The sequence below is a fragment of the Camelus ferus genome, chromosome 22 (genome assembly GCF_009834535.1).
Source record: "Camelus ferus isolate YT-003-E chromosome 22, BCGSAC_Cfer_1.0, whole genome shotgun sequence".
NCBI classification, from domain to species: Eukaryota; Metazoa; Chordata; class Mammalia; order Artiodactyla; family Camelidae; genus Camelus; species Camelus ferus.
This window is the reverse complement of record NC_045717.1, coordinates 27,014,087-27,035,254: the sequence shown is the minus strand read 5'-3', so window position 1 is coordinate 27,035,254 and position 21,168 is coordinate 27,014,087. Positions and strand designations below refer to the sequence as shown.

At 53.6% G+C, this 21,168-nt stretch overlaps 1 protein-coding gene across 1 annotated transcript; it reads left to right on the top strand.

Moving 5' to 3' along the window:
* The first annotated feature begins 456 nt into the window (after positions 1-456).
* Positions 457-15,713, top strand: LOC116659143 (translation initiation factor IF-2-like). The gene is made up of 7 exons (XM_032466379.1): positions 457-579; positions 10,671-10,710; positions 11,509-11,654; positions 11,852-11,925; positions 13,171-13,226; positions 13,367-13,604; positions 13,790-15,713. The coding sequence occupies exons 1-7, from the start codon at positions 457-459 to the stop codon at positions 14,337-14,339; spliced, it is 1,227 nt and encodes a 408-aa protein (XP_032322270.1). The 3' UTR covers positions 14,340-15,713.
* The last annotated feature ends 5,455 nt before the right edge of the window (positions 15,714-21,168 follow it).

Sequence of the window (21,168 nt, the reverse complement as noted above, 5' to 3'; positions counted from 1 at the left end):
GCTCCTCACGGCGGGAGGCCAAAGTCCACAAGGAGCACGGCCGGCAAGCCATCCATTCATTCACTTAAGTACCCCTGCTTGGTGCCCACCAGTCCCCCACGTGCTCCCTACCGTCGTCCCCACCATTTCCCCATTCATCCCTTCCCTTCATCCCGCCACCACCCTCCCCACCATCCCCGCCACCACCGCGTCCCCCTCCCCGAGCCGCGCAGTCCCCACCGCCGGGTCTCCCGGCGCTGCCCACGGCCTGTTCTCCCCGAAGTCACCAGAGGGCGCCCGTGAGCACCAACGGGGCGCGTCCCTGCTCGGCCCGCCGCCCGCCGGGGCTCCCGCATCCCTGGTGGTGCGTCCGAGTCCTGCGCCCCGGGCCCTGCCCCGCGCCGCGGGGTGGGTAGTGGGGGAATCAGCGGCGCCTGCCCCCTTGGGCGGGTCCTGACATGAAGGTGTCCAGGTGACATGTCCCGGGGACTGACAGAGGAGGCCTGGAAGCTGCTGGGTTCCAGCCCAGACTCTCCTGCTGAGTTGGTGGCTCTGGGCGCCTTGCTCTCCACCCTGGGCCTCAGTCTCTTCACCTGGAAAGTGGGCACGTGGTCCTGATGCAACAGTGTGACAAACTTCCCTGTGGGGGTCCTCCCTGCTCTCCCTCAGGCCTTCAGTGTCGAAAATAACATGCACAATGCTGGCAGACACCAGCCGGCCCTCGAGAAGCGCTCGCGGGACCTGGGCACTGCTCCTCCCGTCTGCGAGCCCGGCTCCTGTTGTCCCCACAGCTACCAGTAGTGTGCCGTTACCATCCCCATTTTTAAAAACTGAGGCAAAATTCAAGTAACATAAAACTAACCACGGACCATCTAAAATATACAATTTAGTGTTTTCACTGCATTCACAGGTTGTGTAATCATCATCTTTAATTCCAGAACATTCTGTCACCCCCAAGAGACCCTGTCCCCATCAGCAGTCATCCCCCCTGGCCCCTCCCCAGCCCCTGACAGCCAGGAGCCCCCTCCCTGTGTCTGGGGACTGGCCTGTTCCGGACGCCTCACATCCGCGGACTCACACGCTGTGTGTCCTCCTGTGTCTGCTTCTCTCCCTGAGCAGCGTGCTCTCAGGGTCCGTCCATGTGGGAGCGGGTGTCAGGGCTGCTCTCCTGTTCATGGACAAGTAATGTTCCCATGTGTGGAGGGACCACATTTGTGTGTCCATTCATCCACTGATGGACATTTGATTTGTTTCCACTCTGGCTGTTACGAATCTTGCTTCTGTGAACATGCGTGTAGTTGTGTGTGTGTGTGTTTCATCTCCCTCAGGCGTGTGTCTAGGAGCAGAATTGCTGGATCACAAAGTAACCCTATGTTTACTTTTTTGAAGAACCATTGGCTCTTTTTCACAGCAGCCACACATTTTTCATCCCACCCGGCACGCACAAGGGTATGCTTTCTCCTCTGGGAGCTTCTTACAAAACAAAGCGCCGGCTGGAGAGGGGAGTGGCCGGGGAGGTGGCAGGAGCTGATGAAGAGTCTCCCTGCGCCGCGGGCTGACCAAGGGGCCCCCGGGCCTGCTCTTCTCTCCCTCTCTGGGCCTCTGGGCCACGCCATCAGCCCACCCAGCACCTACTACAGTGGACGAGGCAGGAATGAACACGATGGGCAGGTGGGGGGACTGGGGTCCCAGGGTTGGTCCCAGCTGTGCGACTTGTAGCTTCTCTGAGCTGCAGTTTCCTCATCTGTAAAACGGAACGGATTTTACAGCTTTTCCATGTAAAATGGAACAATAGGAAGCCTGTCCTGAGGGCCTTCAAAAAGTTATGTTATCATGTGAGCCAGTGCTTTGACTCCTAAGTATGTGCCCCAAAGTACTAGACCAGACAGACAAACCCTGGTACCCACGTGTCCACAGCGGCCCGAGTAGACCCGACCTGTGTTCCTCAGCGGGTGGATAAATAAACACCATGTGGGCCAAACACACAGTGGAGTATGAGTCAGGCAGAAAAAAGAGTGAAACGCTGATTCTTGCTACAGTGTGGGTGAACTTTCAAAACAAAATATTGAGTGAAGGAAGCCAGACACAGAAGGACAGATGTTGTGAGAGTCCATTTACATGAAGTCCCTGGACTGGCAGGTTCAGAGAGGGGCTGGGAGGGGGCTGGGAGGCTGCTAGGGGCATGGGGCTTCCTTTCACGTGACGGAAGTGCTCTGGAGTCAGATGGTGCCGATGGCTGCACAGCTCTGAACACACTAAACACCCCTGGATGGTCCACTTTCAAATCATGAATTTTATGGTATGAGATTACATCTCATTTAAGAGAAGACGCTTCCAGAACCCTTCCGAAAGTGGCCACACTTCACATTCCCGTCGGTGAGGTCAGGAAGGTCCTGTGGCTCCGGGTTCTGGCCCGCCCTCACGTTGCCTGCATGTTTGGTTTCAGTGGTTCTCAGGGGTGAGGCGGCCCTCGCTGGGGATTTCGTCTGCAGACTGGCCACATGGAGTTCAGTCTCATTGGTCATTCGTGTGTCCTTGCAGGACCTGCCCATTGAAGTCATTGCCCCATTTTCTCCAATTGGGCTTTTTGGCTTTTGTCATTGATTTGTGAGAGTTCTTTGTGTATTACAGACCCCAGCCCTTTGCTGGGTCATACACTGCAAATACCTGTTCCCACTCTGTGCTTTACCTTTTGACTCTCCTAATGGTGTATGTGGACAAACTAACTTGTTTAAAATAAGAAAACTAAATGTTTTAATTAGAAATAAATTTTACAGGCAGACGGCTCAGCGCGTGAGTCACCGGGGAGAGAGTCTGCCGACAGCAGCATCAGCCTCTCCACGCAGAGGGCAGAGGGGACGAGGTTGGCTCCACTCACAGACAGAGACTGAGGTTCCCAAAAGCACCCTGGGTGCCTGATTCAAGCACAGCCTGGAAGGGGTGTTTCCAGAAGGTGCACCTCCTGGCCCACAGAATGCTCTCTCTGAGCAGATCTTCAGGTCTGACGTGAAACCCTCAACCTGAATTTACAAAACCTCATTTCCTGCCAAGTCAGATGGAGAAGGCTGGGGACGGGGAGGCCACTGTTTACGTCTTGTCCATTCTGGCCGGCTTCTTGATAGGTCGGTTGTTTATGTAACCGTGTGGTGTGGGAGGAGAACACGGCCACCCACCAGGGCCTTGGGAGGACCCGGGTCCCTGCTGCTCGCCCCCACCCCCGCCACGGGCCCCTACGTCCACTTCTACGTCCTCTGAGCTCTCCCCCGGGGCAGTGGGTGCTGGGAGCAGTGTGTCCACTTAGTGATCTGTGCCCCGCCTTTCTGGGCATTAAATTTCGGGGTCTCACAAGTCTGTTCCCGGGTATACACCCAAAATAATTGAAAATAGGTATTCAAACAAAAAACTTGTACATGCATGTTCACAGCAGCACAATTCGCAGCAGCCAAAATGTCGAAACAACACAAATATCCAAACACCCTCAGCCCCGAAAAGGAGAACAGCCCTGACACCTGCCACCACGGGGCCGGACCCTGAGAGCACGGTGCTCAGGGAGAGAAGCAGACACAGGAGGACACACAGCGTGTGAGTCCACGGATGTGAGACGTCCAGAACAGGCCAGTCCGCAGACCCAGGGAGGGGCTCCTGGATTCCAGGGGCTGAGGGGGTTGGGGGGTGACTGCAGATGGGGACAAGGTTTCTTTTTGGGGTGATGGAATGTTCTGGAATTAGATGTGTGGTTGTCGCACAACACTGAATGCACTAAATCCCACTGTAATGTTCATTTTATTTTTATTTTTTATAAACAAACCTTTAAAACAAAAAATTGTACTTTTTTGTGGGGGGTGATTAGATTGATTGATTGATTGATTATAAAGGCGGTCCTGGGGATGGAACACAGGACCTCGTGCATGCTAAGTACAAACTCTACCACTGAGCTGTACCCTCCCCCCATTTTTATTTATTTTTTATGGCAGTACAGTTCACAATGTGTCAGTTTCTGGTGTACATCATGTTTCAGTCATATATATACATACATATATACTCTTTTTCATATTCTCTTTCATTAGAGGTGACTACAAGACACTGAATATAGTTCCCTGCGCCATACAGTAGGAATTTGTTTGTGGGGGGAAGGTATAGCTTAACGGCAGAGCGTGCGCTTAGCACGCGTGAGGTCCTGGGTTCAATCCCCAGCACCTCCATTAAAAATAAATGAATAAATAAACCTAATTACCCCCCCAAAAAAATGATTAAAAAAGAAGAAATGTGTTTTTTCTATTTTATATATAGTAGTTAGTATCTGCAAATCTCAAATTCCCAGTTTGTCCCTTCCCACTCCCTTTCCCCTCTGGTAACCGTGAGATTGTTCTCTATGTCTGTGAGCCTGTCTTCTGTTTTGTAAATAAGTTTATTTGAGTCTTCTTTTTAGATTCCACATGTAAGTGATATCATATGGTATTTTTCTTTCTCTTTCTGGCTTCACTTAGAATGAGAATCTCCAGGTCCATCCTTGTTGCTGCAAATGGCGTTATTTTATTCTTTTTAATGGCTGAGGAGTGTTCCATTGCATATACACCACAGCTTCTTTACCCAGTCATCTGTCCATGGACATTTAGGTTGTTTCCATGTCTTGGCTATTGTAAATAGTGCAGCTTTGAACATTGGGGTGCATGTGTCTTTTTAAATTAGAGTTCTTCCTGGTATATGCCCAGGAGTGGGACTGCTGGGTCATATGGTAAGTCTATTCCTAGTCTTTTGAGGAATCTCCACACTGTTTTCCACAGTGGCTGCACCAAACTGCATTCCCACCAGCAGTGTGGGAGGGTTCCCTTTTCTCGACAGCCTCTCCAGCATTTGTCATTTGTGGACCTTTGAGTGATGGCCATTCTGGCTGGTGTGAGGTGATACCTCATTGTAGTTTTGATTTGCATTTCTCTCGTAATTAGCAATATTGTGCATTTTTTCATGTGCCTATTGGCCACCTGTATGTCTTCATTGGAGTAATGTTTGTTTAGGTCTTCTGCCCACTTTTTGGATTATGCTGTTTGTTTGTTTTTGTTATTGAGTTGTATGAGCTGTTTGTATATTCTGGAAATTAAGCCTTTGTCAGTCGCATTGTTTACAAATATTTTCTCCCATTCCATAGGTTGTCTTTTTCGTTTTGTTCATAATTTCCTTTGCTGAGCAAAAACTTATGTTTAATCAGGTCCCATTTGTTTATTTTTGCTTTTATTTCTATTCCCGGGTAGACTGCCTTAGGAGAACATTGCTAAGATTTATTTCAGGGAATGTTTTACCTATGTTTTCTTCTAGGAGATTTACAGTGTCTTGTCTTATGTGTAAGTCTTTAAGCCATTTTGAGTTTATTTTTGTGTGTGTGGTGTGAGGGAGTGTCCTAACCTCATTGGTTTACATCCAGCTGTCAAGTTTCCCCAGCATCACTTACTGAAGGGACTGTGTTTTCTCCATTGTATATTCTTGCCTCCTTTGTCAAAGATTGACCATAGGTGTGTGGGTTTATTTCTGGGCTCGCTATTCTGTTCCATTGGTCCATATGTCTGTTTTTGTGCTAATACAACAGTTTTGATGACTGTAGCTCTGTAGTATTGTGTGAAGTCTGGGAGGGTTATTCCTCCAGCTTCATTCTTTTTCTTCAGTATGGCTTTGACAATTCTGGGTCTCTTGTGATTCCATATAAATTTTGGAATTATTTGTTCCAGTTCTGTGAAAACAGTCCTGGGTAACTTGATAACAGATTGCATTAAACCTATAACTGGCTTTCAGTACTCTGACTGTTTTAACAATATTAATTCTTCCAATCCAAGAGCATGGGATAGCTTTCCACTCCTTTACATCATCTTTGATTTCCTTAATCATCGTTTTATAGTTCTCTGCATATGGCTTTCACCTCCTCGGTGAGGTTTATTCCTAGGTATTTTTTGATGTGATTTTAACTTTCCTTTTCTGATGTTTCATTGTTAGTGCAGGGAAATGAAACTGATTTTTGGATGTTGCGTCCTGCTGCCTTGCTGAATTCTTTCAGCGGCTCTAGTCGTTCTTGCGCGGCACCTTCAGGGCTTTCTGTCTATAGCATCATGTCGTCTGCGTCTAGGGACAGTTCTACCTCTTCCCTTCCAGTTTGGACCCCTTCTCTTTCTTCCTCTCGCCTGGTTGCTGTGGCCAGGACTTCCAGCCCTGTGTTGACTAGAAGCGGTGAGAGTGGGCGTCCTTGTCCTGTTCCAGATGTTAGCGGGAAGGCTTTCAGATTCTCACCGCTGAGCACTATGCTGGCTGCGGGTTTGTCATAAATGGCCTTTGTTATGCTGAGATATGTTCCCTCTCTACCCACTTTGGTGAGAGTTTTCGTCATAAATGGGTGTTGAATTATATCCAATACTTTTTCTACATCTGTTGAGGTGATCATGTGGTTTTTGTCCTTTCTTTCGTGGATGTGGTGTATCACATTGATTGGTTTGCGTATGTTGAACCATCCTTGTGTCCCTGGGAGGAGTCCAACTTGATCACAGCATATGATTTTTTTTTTAATGTGCTGTTGGATTTGGTTTGCTGATAGTTTTTTTTTTCTTTTTTAGGGGGAGTAACTAGGTTTATTTATTTATTTATTTTCAATGGAGGCGCTGGGGATTGAACCCATGACCTCGTGCGTGCTAAGCACGTGCTCTACCACTGAGCTGCACCCTCCCTCCATTCGCTGATATCTTGTTGAGGAGTTTTGCATCTGTGTTCATCAGCGATACTGGCCTATAGCTTTCTTTTCTGGTAGTGTCTTTGGTTTTGGTGTCAGGGTGATGGTGGCTTCATAGAATGAGTTTGGGAGTGCTCCCTCCTCTTCAGTCTTTCGGAGGAGTTTGACAGGGATCAGTATGACTTCTTCTCTGTGTATTTTGTGGAACTCCCCAGTGAAGCCGTCTGGTCCTGGACTTCTGTTTGCAGGGAGGTTTTTTATTGCTGATTCTACTTCCCGTCTAGTGCTCGGTCTGTTCAAATGATCTGTTTCTTCTTGACTCAGTCCTGGTGGACTGTATGTTGCTAGAAACGTATCCATATCTCCTGGGTTGTCCAATTTATTGCTATGTAGTTGTTCATCGTTGAATTGTTCGCTTTATTTTTTTTTTTAATTTTGTTGGGGTAATTAGATTTGTTTGTTTGTTTGTTTGTTTATTTAATGGATGAACTGGGGGTTAAACCCAGTACCTTGTGCATGCTGGGCACCCACTCTACCACCAAGGCAGACCCTCCCCGCCCCCAGATTATTTTCCGTTATAGGTTATTGCAAGATACTGAATACACTTCTCTGTGCTCAGAACTGGGATTTTGAAATGTGTAGCAGGATAAACCGTGGCTCAAGCGAAGCTCAGAAAGGCAAACTGCCGTGCCCGCCCCTCCTCACCCCACGGCTCTCTTTCCAGAACCGACAGATGACCTCACTCCCGATCACTGATTCTTCCAGAAGAAATTACGCATCATACACACAGGACGATGTTGATGGATTTAACATACCTCCAGCTCCAGCCTGGTGCAGTTCTCTGATGACTGTCTCTGGACTCAGCCCTGCTGGAACCTGCCACCATCTGCCCTTCCCCAGGGATGTACCACAGGAAACCGAGGCTAGGGGCTGCGAGGGAGGAGGGTTGGGAGCGGGAACAGGCACTTTAGGGCCCTCACAAGACTGTGTGGGGTGGTGGGTGACAGTCTGACCCCTTTGACAGACAGGGAAACCATGGCTGGGAGAGGCACAGTCGGGCGTCTGGAGTCACCCTGTCGGTAAGCATTGCTGGCAGGGCCTCCGTCTGCCAGGCCAGCAGGTGCCAAGTGGACGATCGGCTCCTGCAGACATCCCCAGCTGCGTGGCATCAATGCCACCCACCCCCGTGCCACTCCATGTCCCCCTGTGCCGGCTCCCCCGAGGGCTGCACATTTGTCCAAATGACCGTGTGGCTGCTGCCCACTGGTGTTAAGGAAAAGCAAGTCTCTCAGGGAGGGGTCCCCCAATCTGCCTGACCCCTCCCCCCTCAGACACAGCCCCTCCAGGGAAAGCCTTGAATCCGGACGGCAGGGGAGTCCCCGCCCCTGGCAGCCTCAGTGTGTCTGCTGGCGAAATAGGTGGGGTGGACCTGAGCTGGGGGCCAGGAGGGAAGGGCCCAGGTGGGCACAGGGGAGACAGGGTCCCGCCCTGCTCCAGCCAACAGAGGCAGTCTGACCCGAGAGGATGGAGGCTCTGACGATGGTGACCACACGGCTTTGTTGGGGCAGGTCTCGCTGTGGGCTCGCATCTTTGTAAACCTCTCTGGAAGGCAGACAGGACAGGTCCCCTAGGCCGGGGGGGAGAACCAGCAGGGCCCGATGCCTCCAGCCCCCGGGGGTCAGGACTAGAGGTGGCAGGGGGCCAGGGCTCTGCTGGGGACTCTGGTCGGTGCCACGCTCCGGGAAGGGACGCCTCGCCAGGGCCAGGGGACCCATGATGCAGGGAAAGGAGCCGGGATCTAAGCAAGACACCCGGTCCTGGGCCTGGGGAGACATGGCGGCCAGCACGCGGCTCCTGTTTATGACGGGGACCCATGGAACATTCTCCTGGTTCCACTGAGCTGCTCTCATCAATAAGTCATTGGCAGATGAGGTATTCCACCCCAGGGGCAGCTGAGAGGCACTGCCTCACCCACTCCATGCCCTGGACCGGCCTTGCCGGGACAAAAATGCCGGTCTGGCTGCTCCGTGGAAAGTCAAACATGGAATTTCCATGGGACCCGGCAGTTTCCCTCCTGGGTGGAAATAAAGAGTGACAACATGTGTCCACACAAACCTGTCCACCCCTGTACGCAGCAGCATCATGTACCACGGGAAGAGGCGACGTGCCCAGGGGCCCAGCCGCGGTTGGGGAATGAGCACACACGTCCCGCCACACACAGGGGCGTCACTTGGCCGTGACCAGGAGAGCAGCCCTGACACCCGCCACCAAGGGGCCGGACCCTGAGAGCACGGTGCTCAGGGAGAGAAGCAGACACAGAAGGACAGACAGCATGTGACTCCTTGGATGTGAGACGTCCAGAACAGGCCAGTCCACAGACATGGGGAGGGGGCTCCTGGTTGTCAGGGGCTGGGGAGGGGGGTGGGGGTCACTAAAAATGGGGACGGCTTCTCTTTGGGGTAACAGAACGTTCTGGAACTAGAGGTGATGGTTGTTCAACCCTAAGTAGACAAGAAAACATCGAATTGTATAATTTATTTTTCTCTACATAATTCAAAAATATACCCTTACTAGTTTTTTTGCACAAATTAATTTATGTAATACAGAAGTGTGTAATTTTTCAAAAGCCTGTTCCAACTCATAATTTCACATAATTCCACCAAGGCAGCGCTCTAGGAGCAAACACTTGTGTTTTTCCACAACCCCCCAGCTTTACTGAGGTATGACTGACCACTGAAGGTTACACAGGTTTAAGGAGCAGGATGCACATTGTGACAGGATTCCATCAGCCAAGGTACTCAGCACAGCGTCACCACTCACGGGCACCTTGGCTTTTGTGGTAAGAGTATTTACGATCAGCTCTCTTTAACAGCTTTCAAGCACGTGATGCAACGGTATCAGCTCTAGTCACCATGCTGTGCTCCAGACCCAAAGGGCCCAGTCACCTTCTGACTGTGAGCCTGTGCCTCGGACCAGTGGCGCCCTCTCCCAGCCCCTGGGAACCAGCGTTCTACTCTCTGCTTTTATGAGCGTGACTTTTTAAGGTTCCACATGTAAGGGAGCTCCTGCAGTATGTCTTTCTCTGTCTGAGTTCTCCCCCTTAGAATAGTGTCCTCGTGTCCATCCATGTTGTCACAAATGGCAGGATATTCTTTTTCAAGGCCGAATAATATTCCACTGCATCTCCCTGCCACAGTTTTATCCATTCAGCCAGCGGACACGTCCCTGCCCCTGTATCCTGGCACCTGTGAACAGCACTGCTGTGGATGCTGAGGTGTTGCTATCGATTTGAACTCATGTTTTCATTTTCTTCAGATGAATTCCCAGGAGTGGGATTACTGGGTCATATAGTAGTTCTGCTTTTAGTTTTATGAGGAACCTCCCAGCCATTTTCTATAGTGACTGCACCCATTTAAGTTCCCATCAATGGTGTACGAGGGTTACCTTTTCTCCACATCCTCGCCAACATTTGTTGTTTTTTTTTTTAATTTAAAAACATTTTTTATTATGGTTTTGCAGTGGGAGGTAATTAAGTTTGTTTGTTTGTTTAATGGAGGGACGGGGATTGGAACCAGGATCTGGTGCAGCTGAGCACACGCTCCACCCCTGAACCAGCCCCTCCCCCAATTTGTCATCTTTTTGACAATGGCCATTATGACAAGTGTGAGGAGATACCTCATTGTGGCTTTTTTTTTATTGTGGCTTTGACTTGCATTTCCCTGATGATTAGGGATCTTGAGCATCTTTTCATGTGCCTGTTGGCGAACTGTGTGTCTTCTTTGGAGAAACGTCTGCCCAAGTTCTCTGCCCGTTTTTTTAATGAGTTGTTCTGTAGTCACCTCTGGACCTCCCTTGCCCTGCCCTTATTAACATATCTTCCTTTTCACAGAGACTTCAGTTTCTGAGCAGTTTCAGATTTACAGAAAAGCTGAGTAGAAACTGTGGAGACCCCCTCACCCCAGTTTCCCTGCTGTTTCCCCCTCAGTGTGCACACCTAGCACCGGTGTACTGCAGTGTCACAGGCGGTGAGCGATCGTGGTACTTACTGTTAACTGAAGTCCGTAGCGACACTCCGGTTCGCCCTTGCTGCTGTACCTTCCGTGGGTTTGGACAAACAGATAGTGACGCGTACCCACTGCTGCAGCACCACACAGAGTCGTCTCACTGCCCTAAAAATCCCCTGTGCTCCGCCTCTTCATCCCTCCCCCCGCCCCACGACCACGGATCCGTCCACACCTCCAGAGAGCTGCCCTTCCAGAGCTGGGCTCACAGTGTGCAGCCTCCTCAGACCACCTTCTCTCACTTAGTCGTGTGTACTCGGGGTTCCTCCGTGTCTTCTCTTGGCTCGATGGCCCCCTTCTCGGCACAGAGCACATTCCATCGTCGGCCGTCTGTCTGTCCGCCCACCTACTGGAGGGCGTCTTGGTTGCCTCCATTCTGAGCAGTTTCAGTTGAAGCTGCTGTAAAAGCCCATGTGCAGATTTCTGTGTGGACCACACCATCTCCTTTTACCTCTTCAGAGCTCAGGCCACTCACAGCCAGGGTCTCCCTCAATTCTGGACCCTGGGAAGGGATGTCCACCTCCACCAGTGACCCCGGGGGGCAAGGATGGTGGCCTCCCGGCTTGCCAGGGCCCAGAGCTGAGCGAGGGGGCAGCCGTAGGGTGGGGCTGGCAGACCTGCCCCAAGTCCCACCAAGCCGAGTGACCTCAGGGACCAATCCTGAGCCTGCTTCCCCACCTTCATGAGTCCTGGAGAGAAGGGTGTTGGCCTACCCTTCCAGCTTGTCCACTTCCCCTTCTTCATCTGCCCTGCTCCTGGCAGAAAATGCTGCAGAGAAGCCAGCAGGTGGCCACGCTGGACAGGCATCGCCCCCTGGAGTTCTCACTCCTCGGGCCTGGAGCTTCTGGGTTCCGAAGGTGGGCGCCAAACGCCCGGAGCAGGTTTCCCGGCCCCTGGAGTCCAAGGCGGTAACTCAGTTTGCTGCCCGAGCTTGTCTGCATTTCCCAACCTCCCTCCTGTGCACACAGCTCTCCAGTCAGGAAACTCACGTTGGTCAGACACATACCCTCCCCCGTCCAGACCCCAGCACAGCGCAGCCCAGGGCCACCGAGAAAGGCCAGCAGCCCTGGGCTTGAGCCCAGGGCTCTGTGTCTTGTCCACACAGGGAAGAATCCTGCTCACTGGTGGGAATGGAGTAAAACAGGGCAGCCGCTGTGGGAAAGAGCAGTTCCTCAAAAAGTCAGACAGAGCAGGGAGGGTATGGCTCAGGGGCAGAGTGCATGCTTGGCACGCTAGTTCCTGGGTTCAATCTCCAGTACCTCCATTAAAAAAAAAGTCAGTCACCATCCGTCCTGTCCCAGAAACTCCAGTCCTAAGCATATATCACAAATAATTGAAAACAGATACTTAAACAAAGATGAGTTAACAACTGTTCATAGCAGTGGGATTCACAACAGCCCCCAAGTGGGAAAACCCAAGTGTCCACTGATGGGTGAAGGGATACACACAGTGTGGTCCCTCCACACAGGAGGGTATTACTCAGCTGTGAACAGGACAGAAGCCCTGACACCCGCTCCCACGTGGACGGACCCTGAGAGCACGACGCTCAGGGAGAGAAGCAGACACAGAAGGACACACAGTGTGTGAGTCCACGGATGTGAAACGTCCAGAACAGGCCAATCTAGAGACAGAGAGGGGGTTCCTGGCTGTCAGGGGCTGGGGGATGGGGTGAGGGTGACTGCTGATGAGGACGGGGGATGTCAACTGCTGATGGGGACGGGGCTTCTTTTTGGGGTGATGGTCTGTTCTGGAACTAGACAGAGGTGATGGTGCACAGCACTGCAAATGTACTAAATGCCACTGAATTGTACACTTAAAGATGGAAAACTATGTGAAGTTCATCTCAATTTTTAAAAAGGCGGGGAGGGTATAGCTCAGTGGTAGAGCAGGGGCTTAGCATGCACGAGATCCTGGGTTCAATCCCCAGTCCCTCTGTTAAACAAGTAAGTAACTAGACCTACCTCCCTCCCCCACCAGAAAAAGAAAAAAAGCAATCGTTCAAAACAACTGTATCTCGATGATAGTAACGTCGACCTTAAAAGTAAAACAGCCAGTTATTTTGCAAAGAACACAGGGTTACTCGGGAGCGGCGGAGTTGCATTTCGGCTCGCACAGACCACCCGAGAACGCGGCAGGGAGAGGGGGCAGTGGGAGGGGCTGTGCTAAACCCAGAGCCCATTGGAGGAACCTGGGAAGTGTGGTGGCCTTTCATTGGCTGGTGGGGGAGGGCCGCCCGCTGGCGGGGGCGTGGCCGGGCGCGGGGACAGCCCTCTTCCCGGGCAGGTGAGGAGCGCCGGCCTCCCCCAGCTGCCCAGGTGCCATCTCTTCGTGTTTGGCGTCTGGGGGCGCCAGCGAGCGAGTGGTAGGGGGAGGGCTCCCGCTCGGCCTCCCGCCTCCGTTTTAAACGAGATTTCCTTTATTCAGGTTCACGCTCTGTCGGGTGACAGCCCGCGTGTGTGTCCCCGCCGTCCGGCCGAGCTGTGGGTCCCGGGCAGTGAGTGCTCCAGGCCCCGGGCCTGAGCACCTGCTGCGCGCCTGGACCTGACGCACTTCTCCCGTTTCAACAGGAGCCGTCGCTGACTTTGCAGATGTCCCACCTGCGTGTCCGGTGCCACCTGAGGCCTGACCGGACCTTTCCTTCCTCGGGGCGGTCAGGACCGCACGGGCGGGGTTGCACCCACTGCCAGGCAGAGGGCAGCACCTCCCAAGGTCCAGGGCTCTGTTCCGCGGACCAGGCGCCTCCACCCGCCCGCCCGCCCCACCCCCACCCCCGCGCACCGGTTTGGAGAGGACGCCACCCAGGCCCAGGGCAGTGAAGCAGCTCCCCAGACTCCGGCCGCCCCCAGGCCCCCATCCCGGTCAGTCTCTCTGCTGTGCCTGCTGCCTGCCGTGTGCTGGGGACAGAAACCTGGCCTCTGGGTTACAGCAGGCAGGGGGCTGCGGGGGCCCCTGGGCCAGGGTGAACCTCCGCTACCTGGGTTTCCTCACTGGGAAGCAGTGTCAGCTGTCTAACCGGCCTCCGACATTCTCTCCCCTTCCCCAGGTCCAGGCCTTGGGGTCCACCACAGTCCAGCCTGGCCTGCAAGTGGCAGAAACCTCCTGGCCACCTTCCTCCCCGCAAGCAGGGGGAGGCCCAGCCGGCCAGGCTGGAGAGGGCCGGTTCTGATGAGGGCGGTCAGGGTGGGCGGCTGAGTCAGGCCACTGGGATGTGGGCCTGGGGTCTTGCAGGCCCTGCACACACAGAAATGCAAAATAGCCCAGAGTGCGGGTGTTTCCTGCGGGGGAGCTGGGTGGGCCTGGAGGGTGCTGGAAAATTCTGTGGCTCGGCCAGGCCTAGACTCCTGGACTCTCTAACAGTCCCAGCAGACTCCAAAAGAGAAAAAGAATTCCTGGAGGCGGCTGATTTAAAACAAACAAACAAACAATGTGGGACGGAGAGGAGGAATGCTAGGAATGCGGCTGGTCCCCCACCCCCACCCCACCCCGGGCGGGGCCCTGGCCGGCAGCCTCGAAGACCCGCTGAGGGATGGAGGCCGCCCCACCCGGGCTCCCTCAGCCCCTCTGCTCCACATCAGAACAAAGACAATGATTAACAAGCCCACTTGGAAAAGCCATTAAAACTGCCCCAACCCTCCCTCTGGTTTTCTTACATTCTTTGGTTTAATACCTCATTCCTTGGCCGGAAGTAAAAAGGGAGAAAATATTAAAGACAGTCCTGGGGACCCAAGGGATTTTCCTTCTTTGTTGGGGTCAGGATCACTGTCGTCCTCCCTGGAAGGGGAGCTGGGGATCTGGGCCAGGAGCCCCCGCTGGTTTGAATTCTTCAAGGTCCGGGAGAAGTAACCCTGAACTTTGCAGGTTGTTGGAGGCATGTGGGGACTTGGAAGCTGTGTTTCTAAAGCCTTGGCCTGGTGTGTCCCCGCAGCTCTGCCGGAACCCTATACAATATCTGGAAATGACACAAGAACATTCCGGAGCCCAGAGGTTGTGCTTGGGAGAGGAATACAAGCCTCTCTGGGTTCTTTTGAATATTGGGACCTATTTTCAGCGGAAAGGAAGTAGCCAAGAAAACAGGGCTGATGAAGGCTAGTAGGGCCTTCGTTTGCCCAACTGATTCTCGAATTTTCCTCCAGGATAACGCCCAGGAATTTAAACCCTGTTGGCTCAACAGAGAAGCTTGGGGTGAGGGTAGGGGTGCAAAATGTGTGTGTGTGTGTTTTAAAGGATGTTGGAATTATAGGGAAGGAAAGATCCCTTGCTTTCTGGGTTTTTCTTGTTGTTTGTTCATCTCTGATTTTCTGATACAAAGGCCCAGGGGCAGTGGGCTGGCCAGGGGGTCCTGGTGTGAGGACAGGGGAGGCAGTAGGTCCCAGGTCAGCTGGGCTGGGGAGGGGGCTCCCGCACATTGGACCGGAAGACTGGGGGCCAGGGAGCCAGCGTGCGCCGACCTGGGCCCCCAGCACGTCCTGAGTGAGTGCAGATGGAACCAGGTGGGGCTGCCCTCCCTGGGGCTGATAGCAGGGGTTCCGATGTCCACACTGGCCAAGGACGCGCACTGTCAAAATGGTGACCCAGCTCTTGTTTCTGGAGACGATGCTTCTGGAGTTTCCGTCTGGAAGATGGAAAATCCTATGGACGGAGGGTGCAGATGGCTGCAAGTCACGAATGTGGTTAGCCCACTGAGCTGTGCACCTAAAAATGGTGAAGACTGTGACTTTTATGTTATGTCCACTTGACCACCGTTAAAACAACAACAAAAACCCGTGTTTCAGGAAAAAACCCATGTTAGAATCATCTGGAAAGTTTCAGGATATAACAGAGGTGGGAAAGAAAGCCAAAGGGGAACCCTGTTAACAAGGAAACTATCTGAACAGAATAAAGCTACAGAGTTTAAAACCCTGCTCAACATAGCAACATTCAGGAGGCTCACAGTTTTCTCTCTGCTCGCTGCCTGTGTTTCCCTCTCTGCCGCAACTCTATTTTTAAATGTTTTCATACATAAGCTTGGGAGATACCCCAGCTGGTTAGTAAATGTATCAAGGAAACATGGATACAGAGGCTTAAGGCCCTCTTAAAAGCGCAGAAGGGAGGCTGTTACAGCTGGGAGCCCGGTTTCCCATACAAAACACAAATATGACTGTTTGACCCCCCAGGTTCCGGGACTTGGGAAATGGCTGGAGGCAAACAGCACAGACCTGGAGCGGCAAGAATCTCCGTGGACCAGAGGAGACCTTCCCACGTGTCTTTTATATTCTTCCACAGTTGTGTGAATTTGTCACCGGGACACAGTAATTTTTAGGCAAGGTTTAGAAGCTATTGGCATGATCCCAATTATGTATATATGGATAGAAAAATTTATATATCATATAGAAGTGAAATTATATATTGTATGCAAACATATATAGTATATATGTGCGTATAAGTATGTGTATGGTGTGTGTGTTATACACACACATGCGCAGATGTGCTTACATATGCACACATTTCCCACTTAAGCAGATGCAGGAAGTGTCATGGAGGAAGACCTCCGACGTTATAGGGAGTTACTGCGACCTGGTGTGGGGGGGCAGTGTTACAAATGACTTTCAGTTTTCTTCTATTTGCCTGGTTAATTGTGTAGAATGAGTGTTTACCATATATATTTTTTAAAGCCAGTAAGAAAAAATTTGTACAAAAGGAAATCCTGTCCCCATGAGCAGTCACCCCCACCTTCCCCTGACGACCAGGAGCCCGCTCCCTGTGTCTGAGGACTGGCCTGTTCCGGACGCCTCACATCCGTGGACTCACACACTGTGTGTCCTTCTGTGTCTGCTTCTCTCCCTGAGCATCGTGCTCTCAGGGGCCGTCCACGTGGGAGCGGGTGTCAGGGCTGCTCTCCTGTTCGTGGCTGAGTGATGCTCCTGTGTGTGGAGGGACCATGTGTGTCTCCATTGTCAGCTGGTGGGCTTTTGGCTTGTTTCCACCTTTCGTGTGCTGTGACTCACGCTGCCATGAATATTTGTGTACCAGTATTTCTGCGGACACAGCTTTCATTTTCCTAGAGTAGAATTCCTAGGGTAGAATTGCTGGACATACAGTGACTCTTTTTCATGCTTTGGAGGAAGAGCCACTGTCTTCCACAGCGCCTGCACCATTCCACCTCCCACCAGCCGTGGACGACGGTGCCTGCCTCCCCCCTCCCCCGTCCACACTGTAAGTGCCACGTGGACAGTGGCTGTCCTCGAGGGTGGGTGGCGCCGTCTCTCAGTGGTCTGACTTTCATTTCTCTCATGATGTTGAGTAGCTTTTCATGTGCTTGTGGGTTGGTTGTCCACCTTCTTTGCAGAAATGCAAAGGAATTTGGAGCCAGTGGCCTCGGCCCCTTTCCCTCTCCAGCTGGTGCCTTCACCCAGAGCCCCTAGGCTGAGCACCCAAGCAGCCCCCACCCCCCGGCCCATCGAAACGAGAACGGATTGGTGACATGGTGTCTCCACTGCAGGAAGGGGAGGCTTCTGTGCGAACCGTAGCCCAGAATGCCAGCTGGTGTGTTCAGACCAAGAAGGGGACGGGCCAGTCCTGTCCCCAGGGTGGGCCATCAGGAGCCCTGAGGCCACCTGAGCCAGCTGCCCCGAGACACGCCATCAGGTGTCTGTTTCCCGCTATGAACTATTGATGCCGGTGACGTCACCACCTCCATCTCACGTGTCACCTACTGCAAAACCAGAGGGCTGCTCCCCCGCCCCGCCCCCACGTCCTGGGGTCCCTCGGCCTGCCTCCTTCTGCCCTTGGATCCTTCTAGCATTGGCTTCTTCCCAAGATCTCCACGCCTGTCAGTGGGGGCCTGACCTCCAGGAAGCATGGCTGCAGAGGCCCGAGCTTTCAGTTTAACTGAGCTCACACGGTGCTGGGTCACCCTGTGGGGAGCCATCCCCCTGCAGGTCCCGGGGCCCCAGAGAACGTGAAAAGCACCAGTGGGTCTCGGCCGGGCCCCTCAGCTCAGAGCATCCTCTGTGGGGCTGTCCCCAGCTCTTGGGGTGTAGAGCAGCCTCCCTGGGCCCACCCATTCAAAGCCAGGAGCCCCCACATCGCGACAAGCGCAGATGTCCCCAGATGTGGCCCCATGACCCTGGAGCAGAATCCCCTCAGGTCAGAATGGCTGCTTCATTAGAGTCAGCACTGGGCTTCCACTTGGTTTGGCTGTTTTAGGGCAGGTCTTCCACCTGCCCAGGATAAGAAGCCAAGGTCTGGACAGGCGGGGGACAGAGACTTCCCAGAGGGTCGCCAGCTGGGTCTGGGGGCTCTGTTCCTCAGTGAGGGAGGAGGTGGGTCTGCGGTCCCCTTGGTGCCCACGGCCCCATGACCGCGCGGATAGGCGGGCAGCAGGTGACCAGATGGCCTCGGGATCGCGTCCAGCCCAGCTCATGTTCCCTCCACATTGAGACATTGTCCTTTTCATAAATTTTTCAGGACCAGCTGCCCTCCTGTGGCTCCACGCTGGCTCCCAGTTCTCGGAGGCAGTGAGCTACCTGTGGCCGTGGTGACTGTGACCAGGAACCACAAGCGACACCAGTCTCTGCTCCTGTAGGCCGGGGCCAGAAGGCTCAGGTTGGGGTGTCAGTGGTCCGGCTCCTCCTGGAGGCTCTGGGGCCGTCTCTCAGGGGCAGCCGGCCACCCTGGTGGTCACGTCACCCATCTCTTCCCCCAGTCACATGGCTCTCCCTGTGGGACCGCTTCTCCTCTTCTCAGAAGGACGTTGGCCACTGTAGTAGGGCTGCCCCACTCCCGGGTGACTCATCACAGCCAATGACATCGGCACACACCCTGTTTCCAAATGAGGTCGTGTCCATGGGTGCTGGTGGGCAGGACACAGGTGTCTTTGGGGGACCATGATTCAACCCATGGCAGGGTCTGGCGGTTCCCTCCTCCGAGTGCTGCTGTCCCCGCAGATGAGATGCGACCTCCAGGCGAGGCCCCAGCCCCTTCCTGCCTTTCGCACCCCGGCTCCCTGCTGCGGCCCCGCTCACGGGTTTATCGCCCACCTTCCTGAGGCCTGGGCCCCACACACCCAGTGATACGGACCTGTGTCTCTGCCCCAGCCACCTGGTAGGAAGACCCCTGGCCCCCTCTGCTAGGGTGGTGCTGAGAACTTTTCCAAGGATGACAGTGTTGGGGGGGTCGACCCCACCGTGGAGGAGCCAGCAGCTGGGACCCCTGGTGTGACGAGTGAGGAGGGCACGTTTCCTCTGAGGCCATCCCTGAACATATCGCCCCAGGGCGATCGCAAGGAGACTGTAGACAAAACCAGACTGGAGGCGCCCCACAGGACACCCAGCCCTGGTTTCTCACGACTGTCCGGGCACCCACGTGAGGAGGAATGGAGAAACCACACAGCCCAGGGGCCTGAATGTCATGGGCCCAGGGCAGAGAGGACACAGGGGAAGACAGGGTGAGAATGTGGGGAGACGGGAGCCCTGGACACGTGGGTGGAGCAGTTGCTGTGGACAACGGACTGGTGGTCCCTGTAAAGGCTGAACCGGGAACCACCTGCCACTAGGCAATGCCACTCCTGGGGTCAGTTCCTCGATGATTGTGTCATTCCCTCCACACTCACCCCCAAAAAAGATACTCTGCAGTCCTGACCTCCAGTGCCTGTGAGTGAGCCCTTATCAGCAATAAATAGGGTCTTTACTGAGGTGATCAAGTTAAAATGAGGCCCTCATCCAACATGACTGATGTCCTCATAACAAGGAGAGATCAGGACACAGACCACAGGACACACACAGAGGGACAGCCACGTGAGGACATGGGGAGAAGACAGCTGTTTACAGCCTGAGCAGAGGAGCCTTCAAGGGAACCAGCCCTTGACCATGGACTTCTGGCTTCCAGAACTGCAGGAGAATAAACTTCTGTGGCTTCAGCCACCCCCTTGTTTGTGAAGTTTGCTACAGAGGCCACTAGAAACTACTACAGATTCATTGGAAAGAAATGAAAATGTACATGCAAGTAAAAACCTGTTCACACGTGTTCACAACAGCTGAAGAGTGGGAAGAAAACACAAGTGTCCATCAACATATGAATGGTAAGTCCAATGTGATAAATACATATGTATGTATGTATGTATGTATATGTATGCATGCATGCATGCACGCACGCACACTGTGGAACACCATGCAGCCAGGAAAAGGAGAGCAGCCCTGACACCTGCTCCCACGTGGACGGACCCTGAGAGCACGACGCTCAGGGAGAGAAGCAGACACAGAAGGACACACAGTGTGTGACTCCATGGATGTGAAACGTCCAGAACAGGCCAGTCCACAGACACAGGGAGGGGGTTCCTGGTTGTCAGAGGCTGGGGGGCAGGGGGTCGGGTGATTGCCAATGGGGACAGGCTCCCCTTTTGGGGAGATAAGAACGTCCCCAAGTTAATTTTGGTGATGGCTGCACAACTTGTGAATAGACTAAAACCCACTGAACTGTACAGTAGAAGTTGGTGAACTGTCCCATGCAGGAATTCTATCTCACTGAAACTGTTTAAGGAAAACAACATTCCTTTGCTGTTCAAATGTTTCGGACCCAGAGCACCCGGAGCAGCACTGAGCAGACCGCCCCAACTCAGTGCCCCATCCTCCCTCAGGAGGGCAGAGTCTCCTGAATCCGGGATGTATTCCCACTCACCCTACAAATGCCACATCCTCACGACGCCCACCCTGGACAGGGGCTCCTATGCTTGGTCTCCTGCCTTGCGGGCTGTAGCAGCAGCACCGTCACCTGTTCTGACTCTGGGGTGTCTTCAGTGCCCTGCAACCGGCTGGGACACTGCCTCTGCCAGGGGCATGCTGTGGGGACACAGGGTGGCCCCAGAGTTTTGCTGGACATCGCCAAGTTGTGAGTTCGTGTCTGAGTGCTTCCTTCGCCCATCCCGAAACCGTGTGTGCAGCCCAGCCTGCCCCACCGCACCACTAGGACCCTCTGCCCTTAGTGCTGTTCCCTCCACTCACCGCTTTGGGATCACATTTGCTACACCTCCGCCAGGAAGCCCTCCTTAATCCCACAGGGTCCCTGCAGGGCCCTGCCCCATCCTCCATCCTCCAGCACCTCTCCCGACACACAGATACAGCATCCGTGAGAGGACCCACAGTGTGGCTGGATCTCAGTTTTGTGTGCCCAGTGCCAGCCGCAGCCCCCGGCAAGCATGAGGGCTCGAGAGGCTGCGCGGGGCATTTGGGAAGCAGCGGCTCTGGTCCCGCAAAGGGGTACAGCAGAGAAATGCACAGACGCAGCTGCCCCCTAGCCTTGCCCACTGGGCCTGCCGTGACCACAGCGCTGCCCCCGGCTTGTCAGAAGGCAGCCGCCCTGGCCTGTGGCTGCTGAGTGCTCGAAACCTGGGGTCTGAACGGTTCATTCCATTTTGCTGCAATTAACGTGGATTTAAATAGCCACCCA